The sequence below is a fragment of the Orycteropus afer genome, unplaced genomic scaffold (genome assembly GCF_000298275.1).
Source record: "Orycteropus afer afer isolate SDZICR_OR568_19922 unplaced genomic scaffold, OryAfe1.0 scaffold00219, whole genome shotgun sequence".
In the NCBI taxonomy this organism is placed as follows: Eukaryota; Metazoa; Chordata; class Mammalia; order Tubulidentata; family Orycteropodidae; genus Orycteropus; species Orycteropus afer.
This window is the reverse complement of record NW_006921806.1, coordinates 1,538,819-1,551,037: the sequence shown is the minus strand read 5'-3', so window position 1 is coordinate 1,551,037 and position 12,219 is coordinate 1,538,819. Positions and strand designations below refer to the sequence as shown.

Sequence of the window (12,219 nt, the reverse complement as noted above, 5' to 3'; positions counted from 1 at the left end):
TGAGCATGGGATGTTCTTCCATTTATGTAGATCTCTTATGGTTTCTTGAAGTAGTTTTTTATAGTTTTCTTTGTATAGGTCTTTTGGGTCTGATTTTCTGATTTTTAACATATGGACACCTTTGCATAGATGAGCTCCAGATCTTTACTAACATAAAATGACTTCTTGATAAGGCCTTCATATTCTGCATATTGCCCTTCTGAGAAGGAGGGTAACCTAAGCTACTGACTTCCCTTCTGCTATGGCCATAGAAAATGGGCAGGTGAAGCCTAGCATTGGCCTGGGAGTTAGGAAGGGACCTCACTTGTCAGAAACTGGAAGAATTCCCATTTCATGTTGTGAGGCAAAGATAGCTGGGCATGGACTCCTAGTGGAATGCAAGGGTTTTAGAGTTGGTGGCATGGTGGGAGTTCTGGGCCTTTTATGTTTTTAGTAAAAAAGAAAAAGCAATAACCTAGCAATGTGAAATCTTCCCCTGTTAATCATCGCAATCTCAACTAAAAGCTCAAGTGAGTAGAGGGGAAAGGTCCTAATAAAGTGATTCTGTCACTCATTTGGAAGCAAAAAATAGGTGAGAATGGTGGGAAATTTTCTGGAAATAAGAATATGCTATCATGTATGAAAATCTATTATAAAGTTATAGTCATTAAAACGGTGTGGTACTGTGAGAAGGATGGACTGATAGGGAGAACTGGATAAACAGAATAAAGAGAACTTTTTACTAGATGGAAAAATGACATTACAAGTCAGGAGGAGAGCAAGGGATGAACCAGCAGATTGTCCAGGACAGCTGATTAGCTCTTTGGAAAAATTCTTTTCCGTATGGATTTAAGCGTTTGGGTTAAAACAGCAACAACAGCAGCCACTGTATAAATATGTGGATACCTGTTTATCAGATCTTAGGTGGAGAGGACTCAGAAGCAGAAACAACAAAACAAGACTTTGTAAAAATGTGTCTGAAATCAGCGAAAATATATCTGTAAAAGGCAGTAATCCATTAGAGAAAGCTACTTGCTGATGGGGCTCAGAAATCAATTAGGAAAAGATGAACATCCAAATAAAATTGTAGGCACTTGATGCGAACAGGTAGGCCATGAATCAATCCATAAAATTACCAGTAAACATTTCAATGTCATTAGTAGTTTGGGTACAGATTAAAATAAATGCCACTTTTCCCATCAGATGAGAGAAGATAAAATTAGAGTAACACCCTGTACTTGCACAGATACAAGGTCAGTGCCATCTATGTGTTGTAGAAATGGGGTTAGGGGCAGAAGGACGGCAATTTCTTCCCACCCTTGGTGCCCTGGGCCAGAGCTGAGCTTCCCAGTTCCTTCCAGACAGACATATATAAGTCCAGGTCTTATTCAAGAATACAAGAATATTGTAAAAGTTGTGCTGTTTTTGAGGTCAGATGACATTATAAAGTGTTTAAGAGATAAGTATAAATGGTAGGACACAAAACTATCTATTCAAAATGGCTCCTGTTTTGCACAAAAAATACATATGTATTTGTCTATGGGGGAGAAATAAACACAAATACATCAAAATGTGTGATGGTTAAAGATGTGTCTCAGTTTGGTTAGACCATGATTCTTAGTGGTTTGGCAGATACGGAGTCATCCTCTATTTTGTGATCTGATATGAGCAGCCAGTCAGTTGACAGGGGTGTTTCCTTGAGGGTGTGGCCTGTATCCAGTATAAATGTATGCTGTAGCAAAGCTCACTCTTTATCTCTTGATCCTGTATCCACCTTCTAATCATCTGACCTCCAGTTCTTGGGATGTGAGCAAGCAGCCTGCCACTTGATCTGTTGACTTTGGATTTGTAAGCCCCTGCAACCACTTCAGTCAGGACAAGCCTCTAGCCTGATACTTGACCCTTGGATTTGCAATTTGCCAGCCTCCACAACTGCGTGAACCATTTTCTTGAAATAAGTCACTCTATATATTTTCGTATATATGCTTAGCTAGTTTTGCTCCTCTTGAGAACCCAGCCTAAGACTTTTAGTGCCAGGAGTGGGGTTTTTAGTCATGTAATGGCCCCAGATAGCATCTCCACCTGTGGATACTTCACAAGCTCTTCATGTCTGTGTCTGGGCCACCCCTAACATGGGAGCATGGAGGGGGCATCGTTTGGTCTAGGTCCTTCTAACTGGGTCATCTCCAAATGGAAGGAAGTCAGTTTCTCAAGAATCATGTTTTCTAGGTCTTGCATTAAATTTTGGCTGTCATGAGTGTTAACAAGATAGGTTTTATTGTAAATATGCATAGGGTAGGGACTCTGTTCAGCTTTGTATAACACAAAACAGTACCTGCACACTGCCTTTAATAACATGCTACCATGAGGTCAAGAAACTTTGCCGCTATTTTGGGTTGCCATTGAGTTGGCTCCAACTTGTGGTGACCCCATGTACAACACAAAACATTTGCTTAGCCCTTTTCCATCTTCATGATCATTGGTAAGCTTGAGTCCATTGTGACCACCATGTATTTTGAATGCCTTCCAGTCTAGGGGCTCAGTCTTTCAGCACTGTATCAGACAGTGTTCTGTTGTGATCTGTAGGGTTTTCATTGATTAATTTTTAGAAATAGATTGCCAGGCTTTTTTTCCTAGTCTCTCTTAGTCTGGAAGCTCCACTGAAACCTGTCCACCATGGAGATGATCTTAGGCTGACTTCTCTAGACAAGCAAAATCACTGAAGTGTGTATGTATAAATATATATAGAGAGATACTTATTTCAAGGAAATGGCTCATGTAGTTGTGGAGACTAGCCAGTTGCTAATCTGTGGGTCAGGTATCAGGCTGGAGGTTTCTCCTGACTCATGTGGTTTAAGGGGCAGACGAACCAAAAATCTGTAAGTCAGGTGGCAGGCTACTGCCTCACATCCCAAGAACCAGAGGTCAGATGATGAGTTGAAAGCAGGATCGAGAGAGAGACAGTACATTTTTCCAGAACATCCATAATATTGGATGCAAGCCACACCCCCAGTGAAACTCCTCTTTCAACTGATGGCTCACATCAGATCACAAAATAGAAGATGATTGCATAATACCTGCCAAACCACTGAGAATCATGGCCTTGCCAAGTTGACAACCATAACCATTACAAAATGCTAGAGATCATGCAAGATTAAGGAAATGCAGAATTATGAGGAATTTAAACTTTTTGTTTACACTTTATTTACTGACTTTCCTGTATATGCATTATTTTTTTTTTCATTACAAAAATTATTACAAAATATATGTAATGATATCTTTATTAAAATGTTTACTTTTGTTTGCTATTTCAAAAGTTACTGGCCTACCTAGTTTTTGAGAAGTCTGTGTGGTGCATAATCAGTGTCTCTGTCATGTGCATGGCTGGGATGAAGTGGAAGAGCAGATGGGAGTGGTGTGGAAGATATTGGATATAGGGTCTGTTTCTGTATGTAGTTAGTGGAGCAGTAGGATTTCTCTGGTAGCATAGTGCCTAAGGCAGTTGACTGCTAACCAGGAGGCTGGCGGTTCAAACCCACCAGCCACTCCTCAGAAGGAAGGTTGGGCAATCTACTTCCTTAGTGATACTGCCTCGGAAACCCAAGGAGGGGTCACTATGAGTCGGGTCCGACTCGACAGCATGTAACAACAACAGTTGGGATGTCATGAGAGTAGTATTTCTCATGAGGTCCCAACTCAATTGGGCAACTTCAGGCCTACTGATTTGTTAAATTTATTCTGGGGTAATTTAGGATCAGGAATATCCTTTTTACGTGCTGTGTAGTAGAAGATCCATAAAAGGTAATTTGAAGTAAAATAGACTCTAAAAGTGCTCTGCTTTCCCCTATCTTCTGGGTCATATGTCTGAGTGTTGGCTTCCTTGTGTTTCAGATCCCTATAAATAAGCCACAGAAGGAAGTGGCCTGGCTCTGTAATACTGCCAGAAAGGGAGGAGAAGAGGGAGGGAGGGACTTCTTGGCTGGTCCTTACCTTTGATCTCTCTTTGATTTAAAATTTCTACTAACACAGGAAGGGAGAGATACTTACTATTGCAAAGTATGCATGTTCCTACCTGGAGATGACAATGGCTTTGATCTTTTCCCCAGATCTTTGGCAATTAAGGAATTTTTTTCAAAGCCCAAGTATAATCACATTTTGAAACCAGAAGACTGCCTCTCTGAACCGTGTACTATATTACAGCTGGACATGAGAACTGTACAAATCTCTGATCTAGAGGTGAGAAGAAGATTGTTTCTTAAATTAAGTAATCAATACCTGTAAAACCCTAGAATGAATGCTTCCTGGCATATTGTAAGGCCTCAGTATATGTTGGGTTGTGTGAGAAACTGTTATTCAAGTAGTGAATATATTAAGTAACTATTGATTTTCCCACTGTCTTTTGGTTTTGATATATTTTATATCGTTTTCTTCATAGTTAATCTCTTCAGCATTTTTAGTTATTTTTTAAATTGTATGTTCGTTTTTTTTTTTTTAAATCTCCAGTGTTGTCATGGAATTTGAAATAAAATGGGTTTTCAAGTCTTTAACCACCAAATTCTTAAACAAAATGATTTCCTTTAACTACTCTTTTGCCACAAGATGGCACTCATGTGACTTTGGTGGTGGCAGAACGGCGAGCCCCAGGCTCAGTGCTTAGACTGGATGTGGTAGGTCACTGTCTTGAAAACAGCTGGCTCACACATAGAAACTCTTCCAGTCCTCATTTGCAGAAACAATGTGTGAACTGAACTTTTTAGTTTTGGCATCACAGAGCCTCAGGTTGGAGGCCTCTTTTTCTGTTTAAAGCAAAGAACTGAGTGCCAGAAGTACTCCACTTATCTTTGGAAGCAGAAAATTAGGCAAACAAGCCTTAAGTTGCTTGAAATATTTTCTGATTATTGGCAGTGTTTGAATTTACAGTGTAAGTGTTACTATATACTTTCCTTTGTTTGTTGTTGTTATGTGCCGTCGAGTCAGACCTGACTCATAGCGACCCCTCCTTGGGTTTCCGAGGCAGTATCACTACGGAAGTAGGATTGCCCAACCTTCCTTCCGAGGAGTGGCTAGTGGGTTTGAACCGCCAGCCGTCTGGTTAGCAGTCAAGTGCCTTAGCCACTATGCTACCAGAGCTCCATTTTCCTTAGGAGGGAATTTTACATGGTTTTTGATGCATTGAGCTAAACTAGCATGTTGGAGTTAAATTTCATAATTGCTGAATTAGATGCTATAGCTGTTTAGTTCAAGGACAATGTGGTATGTTTTATAAAATGTTCAGTCAGCAAAACAACTCACTCGATGATGATAGTTGTTAATTCTCATTCACAGAGCCAGAGGGGACATCTCCCTTGGGGACCCCTGTTACTGGGCAGCCATTTTGCATGCTTTTGGAATTGATGTTTATTTTCTTAATTGTTTATTTAAAAACAGACAATGAAAGGTGAACTGTGCTTCGATATTAAAAAAGCTGGTACTCTCCATGGATTTACAGCCTGGTTCAGTGTCAGGTTCCAGAATCTGGAAGAAGACAAACCGCAGCTGGTTCTGAGCACTGGCCCATTCCACCCGTAAGTGTCCCCGTGTGGGTATCCATGTGTCAGGCTGCGTACAGCCCTCCAGCTGTGGTGGTTGTGCAAACACAGCCTGGCCCTGGATGAGTGTGAAACAACAGTTTTTGCCTTCAAGTTGTTGACATGCCAAGGAGTATGACAAAATGTACAGTCTTACTGATTTAGTAAAGATTGAAAGTTGATGTCAGAAACTTTAGACGAGGGTAACCCCTGTGCCTGAGGATTTCTGGGTGGTGACAGGTCAATGGGACAGATGCAAGAAAGCCAGGTGAGGCCATAAAGGCTCTGTGTGCACTGATGTTTCACCCCAGTCTCTTTGTAGAGGGAGAGGTCTGAGGTCTCCCCCCCCATTTCTGCTGCCCCTGCATCGGGCTCCCCTGATGGACACACTTGGGGTTATGGGATGAACAGTTACCCTAGAATCTGAGTTCTACTGCCACTGTGACTTTTTGATGATCTAACACAAAAACACAATATAATTTTAGAGCATGCAGTTAGATGTTTTTTGTAAGGCAATTGTGTCTTAGGACAAACTTTTCGCACATGCCATTTTTTTTTTGGCTTCATGGAGACTGAGTTTTGTTGAGTGCACCTGGGGGTGCTGTTTGCCCAGAGCTGTTCTGTGAACTGATGGAAGGGCTGGGGCATCAGGCGTATTTGGGGAATCCTGCGTGCTGGTCCTGTGCTGAATCTTCTGGGGTGAGCTATTCTCAGGCTCCCAGAGAAAATGACCCTACTTGTTTGTGTTTCTGGAGTCACTGTTGTGATTTGATCTCAGTGTGTGCCTCATAAACACCATTTAATTCATAGAGCAAGGAGTGTATTTGCCCTGTGAATGGAGCTCTGTGGTCCCAGGCGCCCAGAGGTGATGGTACAGGGAATGAGAATGCATGAGACTGCAGTACTACAGGCTGACTATAAGGGGCAGTGGCCAGGGTCACAGCAGGATGGGGTGGGAGCAAGTCCAGGCCATATTGAGCATGATTTCACAAACCTGTTTTACAGCACAACACATTGGAAGCAGACCTTGTTTATGATGGATGACCCCGTCTCGGTCCACATAGGAGATGTGGTCACAGGCTCGGTGGTGCTGCAGAGAAACCCCGTGTGGAGAAGGCACATGTCAGTTGCCCTGAGCTGGTCTGTCACTTCCAGACAGGACCCCACGTCTCAAAGAGTAAGAAGTGTTGACTTCCAGTGTTTAGTTTTATAGTCACGTCTTCTAGATACTGGTCCTCAGGAGACAAGTCTGAATGTGGCCATGGCTGGGATGATGGGTGGCTACTTACGTTCCTAGGGGCCACCCCATGCCACACCTCCTGTGTCTTTTTTTTTTTAATCTTCACAACAGCAAGTGGGTGCTGCTGTTGGTCTCATTTCCCATTTCACAGAATAGTAAGTGAGGGCTCAGGAAGGTAAGTGGTTTTCTCTGGTGACACACTAGTGAGTGGGACAGAGACCTCGATGAGTCCACACAGTCCATTCCTTTCTCCAGGGTCTAGCACACCTGAGGCAGGTGGGGGAAGAAAGAGCCTAGATGTTGCTTTCTCTTTATGAGAACTATCTGGGTTTAAGCATAGTTTACCTGGATACTTTATCTGGATGTGTGTTGTGGGGCTTGTCTCCCTCCCTTACTTAGATCCCATGGCTCTGTCATCCCTGGCTTTTCCACCACTTCCTGCCTCTTGGGGTGGGGCCTATCTTCCCCCATTTCAGCACAGCTTACAGACTGAAACACACTAGGAAGAAGGAAGCGGCCATCCACTTCTCGAAGAATTGGCTAGGGAAACCTTATGAATAACAGAGAAACACTGTCTGATACATCACCAGACAACTTTATGAATAGTCCTGAAACATCATCCGATACAGTGCAGGAAGACCAGCTCCTTAGGTCAGAAGGCACTCAAAATATGAGTGGGAAAGAGTAGAACCAACCTTAATGATATGGATAAAGTAAAGCTTTCGGGACCTCTATTTGCTAATGTGGCATGACTCAAATTGAGGAGAAACAGCTGCAAACATCCATTAATAATTGGAACATGGCATGTACGAAGTATGAATCTGGGAAAATTGGAAGTTGTCAAAAATGAAATGGAATCCATAAAGATTGACATCCTAGGCATTGTTGTTGTTGTTGTTATGTGCCGTCGAGTCGGCCCCGACTCATAGCGACCCCTCCTTGGGTTTCCGAGGCAGTATCACTAGGGAAGTAGGATTGCCCAACCTTCCTTCCGAGGAGTGGCTGGTGGGTTTGAACCGCCAGCCTTCTGGTTAGCATTCAAGTGCTTTAGCCACTATGCTACCAGAGCTCCTAGGCATTAGTGAGCTGAAATGGACCAGTTTTGGGCATTTTGAATCAGAAAACCATATGATTTACTATGCTGGGAATGACAGTTTGAAGAGGAATGGCGTGGCATTCATCATCACAAAGGATGTTTGAAGATCTCTCCTGAAGTGCAGTGCTGTCAGTGATGGGATAATATCCATACGCTTACAAGGAAGACCCATTAATACAACTGTTACTCAAATTTATGCAATAAGCACCAAAGCCAAAGATGAGGAAATTGAAAATTTTTATCAACTTCTGCAGTCTGAAATTGACCGAACATGCAATCAAGATGTGTTAATTATCACTGATGACTGGAATGCAAAAGATGGAAACAAAGGAGAATCACCAGTAGTTGGAAAATTTGACCTTGGTGACAGAGATAATGCTGGAGATTGCATGATAGAATTTTGCAAGACCAACAACTTACTCATTGTAAATACCTTTTTCCAACAACACCGATGGCGGCTATACATGTGGACTTCACCAGGTAGAGTACACAGGAATCAGATCGACTATATCTGTTGCAAAAGATGATGGAAAAGCTCAATATCTCCAACCAAAACAAGGCCAGGAGCTGTTGTGGAGCATACCATCAACTGCTCATATGCAAGTTCAACTTGAAGTTGAAGACAATTAAAACAAGTTCCTGAGAGGCAAAATATGACCTTGAATATATCCCTCCTGAATTTAGAGACCATCTGAAGAATAGATTTGATGCATTGAACAGCAATGACCGAAAACCAGAAGAATTATGGGATGACACCAGGAACATCATTCATGAAGAAAGCAAGAGGTCATTGAAAAGATGAGAAAGGAAGAAAAGACCAAAATGGATATCAGAAGAGACTCTGAAACTTGCCCTTGAGTGAAGAGTAGCTAAAGGAAATGGAAGAAATGACAAGATAAAAGAGCTGAACAGAAGATTTCAAAGAGCAGCTCCAGCAGACAAAGCCATCTACTATACATTTCATGTGCAAAGACTTGGAGTTAGAAAACAAAGAGATGAACATGCTCAGCATTTCTCAAGCTGAAAGAACTGAGGGAAAAATTTACACTTCGAGTTGCAGTATTGAAAGATTCTATGGGCAATGTATTGAATTGCAGGAAGTATCAAAAGAAGATGGAAGGAATACACAGAGTCACTGTACCAGAAAGACCTGGTAGATCTTCATCCATTTCAGGAGGTGGCATATGATCAAGGACCAGTGGTATTAAAGGAAGAAGTCAAAGCTACGATGAAGGAATTGGCAAAGAATAAGGCTCAGGAATTGATAGAATGTCCATTGAGATGTTTCAACAAATGGATGCCTCACTGGAGGCACTCACTTGGCTATGCCAAGAGATTTGGAAGACAGCTACCTGGCCAGCTGACTGGAAGAGATCCATATTTGTACTCATTCCAAAGAATGATGATCCCACAGAATGTGGAAATTATCGGACAATATCATCAATATCATAAGCAAGTAAAATTTTATTGAAGATAATTCAAAATGGTTGCAGCATTATATTGACAGAACTTTCAGAGATGCAAGCTGGATTCAGAAGAGGATGTGGAACAAAGGATATCATTGCTGATGTAAGATGGATCTTGACTGAAAGCAAAGAATACCAGAAAGATGTTTACTTGTGTTTTACTGACTGTGCAAAAGCATTTGATTGTGTGGATTATAACAAATTATGAGTAACATTGAGAAGAGTGGGAATTCCAGAACACTTGATTGTACTCATGAGGAACCTGTACATTGACCAGGTGGCTGTCATTTGAACAGAACAAGGGCACACTGCATAGTTTAAAATAAAAAAAGGGAGTGTGTCAGGGTTGTATCCTTTCACCATACTTATTCAATCTGTATGCTGAGCAAATAATCTGGAAGCTGGACTATATGAAGAAAAACATGGCATTAGGATTGGAAAAAGAATCATTAACAATCTGCAATACACTAACGACACAACTTTGCTTGCTGAAAATGAGGATGACTTGAAGCACTTACTGATGAAGATTGAAGAATACAGTCTGCAGTATGGATTACATCTCAATATAAAGAAAACAGAAATCCTCACGACTAGACCTTTATGCAGCATCATGATAAATGGAGAAAAGATTGAAGTTGTCAAAGACTTTATATTGCTTGGTTCTGCAATCAATGCCAGTAGACGGCAGCAGTCAGGATATCAGATGACATACAGCACTGGGCAAATTGGCTGCAAAGATGTCTCCTACTGTCACACCGGGAGCAGAGTCAGTGCAGAGTGAAAGCTCATAGACTTTCAGAGGATGACACACCAGCCTTCAGGAATGCCTTCCTTCACTTGTGTTCATTCCCTCCAAATGTGCACACTGCTGCCCAAATGGAACCTCAAATGTCATCTCCAAATTGGAAAAATGTCTCCTTAAGGACTAAGGTGCTACTCACACAAACCATGGTATTTTCAGTCGCCTCACATGCATATGGGAGCTGGACAATGAATAAGGAAAACCAAAGAAAAGTTGATGCTTTTGAGTTGTGGAGCTGGCGAAGAATGCTGAAAGTGCTGTGCACTGCTAAAAGAACTAACAAATCTGTCCTGAAGGAAGTGCAGCCGAAATGCACTTACTTTCATCTCACCTACTTTGGTCATATTGTCAGAAGGGACCATTCCCTGGAGAAGGATGTCATGCTTGATAAGGTGGAGGGTCGACGAAAGAGGGGAAGACCCTCAACGAGATGGACTGACACAGTGGCTGCGGCTCAAGTATAGCAAGGATTGTGGAGCTGGCACAGGACTGGGCAGTTTTTCCTTCTTCTGGGCATAGGGTTGCTATGAGTCAGACGACTTGACTGCACCTAACAACAACAACCTGATGCACAATATGGAATCTTATTTTCTACCTCTGTAGAACACCAGTTTGATAGGTTGAACAGCCTTTGTTTTCATATGTGAAAATGGAGAGTGGCTTTGGGGTTATGAGACTAATTTTTCTTGGCTATCACATCAGAGGTCGACAAAGAGCCTTTCCCACCTCAGAAAGACTAGTGACAACTGGAATTCTCTTGTTTGTACTCTAGATTAATGCAGGAAAGAAAAGAAAAATAAATGGTTTCCTTTAATTACTTTGATTCCTTTTTTGTGTTTTGTTGTGTGATTATTTTATATTAAAAGTTTAAATATTTGCCATTTTCTTAAAAATTCAGGACCTAAACACCATTCTTTTGTCCAACATTAACTTACTAGGAAATACTGCATGCTAATAAAACTGAAGCAATTAATTATTTGATTCTTTCTTTTCTTTTCTTTTTCCTTTTAGGTTGGAGAAAAAATCTTTCCAATCTGGAGATGACATTTGAGGTTCCATTTGGGCAGCACTGTAGACACTTGGAGGGAATGAACACACGTGAAGGGAAGGCATTCCTGGAGGCTGGTGTGTCACAGCCTGCAAAAGTCTATGAGCTTTTCTCTGCACTGACTGCTCCCAGCGTGACAGATGGTGACATGCCGTCAGTGACATGCAGCTCAGTGACATCATCAGGGTCTTTCACAGAAAAGCATCCTTGGGGCCAGCAGGAGCTGCCCTCGTTGCTGTCACTGCCCCAGTGTCTGTTCTGTTAGAAGTAGGTTGTGTTTCCAGGTGTTTATCCAGTGGTATCCATGGGCCCAACCACTGGGCAATTTAGTGGTACACTGTTCCTCAGCTAGGTCTAATTCTAACCTGAACTTCCAGGACACATCACATCAACCTCCGTTTACTCCTGTGAAAGTAACTGTTCATGCATCATATGTTTAATGGTGTCCTTATTGCTGCCAGTTCATCTGCTCAACACGTGGAAGATAGGCTCATATAGAGCTGTACTCGTGTATGAGGGACGCTGAGCTGCTTGCGTTGTGAGAGCTGGTGGAGGCAGCTGCATGCAATAGACTGCATGGAATAGAACAGGTGTATAGAAGTCTTCCAAATAAATAATGTATTAGCATACAGTAGGTACTCAATAAATATTTTTTATTAAGTGCATGTTGATGTTCATATGTGTTATTTTTTCTGTTTCTGTTCATATGTGTTATCTTTTATAGTCATGGGATCATATACATGCAGTGTTTATAACCTTTTTCATCTAATCTTAGGAAGAAACTTCCATGTCAGTAGATATATGTTGACATTTTTGTTTTTGTATTGAAATATCAACTGTATACCAAAATATTGCACAGGTCATGAGTATATAGATGAATGAAATATCATAAAATGGACATGTGCATGTAACCAGCACCCAGGGCAACTTCAACACTCTAGAAGCCCCCAAGTGCCTCTTCTATTCAGCCCACCCCCAAGGATAATGCTCTGACTTCTAACACCACAGATTCCTTTGGCCT

General features: G+C 41.7%; 1 protein-coding gene across 1 annotated transcript in view; it reads left to right on the top strand.

The window, feature by feature from the left end:
* The window catches only part of PRMT2 (protein arginine methyltransferase 2), a 48,695-nt gene extending 37,501 nt beyond the window's left edge, over positions 1–11,194 (top strand). The window contains exons 6-9 of the mRNA XM_007948705.1: positions 4,086–4,215; positions 5,407–5,543; positions 6,552–6,723; positions 11,162–11,194. Of these exons, the coding sequence (XP_007946896.1) occupies positions 4,086–4,215; positions 5,407–5,543; positions 6,552–6,723; positions 11,162–11,194 (472 nt within the window). The remainder of the gene's footprint in view (positions 1–4,085; positions 4,216–5,406; positions 5,544–6,551; positions 6,724–11,161) is intronic.
* Positions 11,195–12,219: the final 1,025 nt, after the last annotated feature.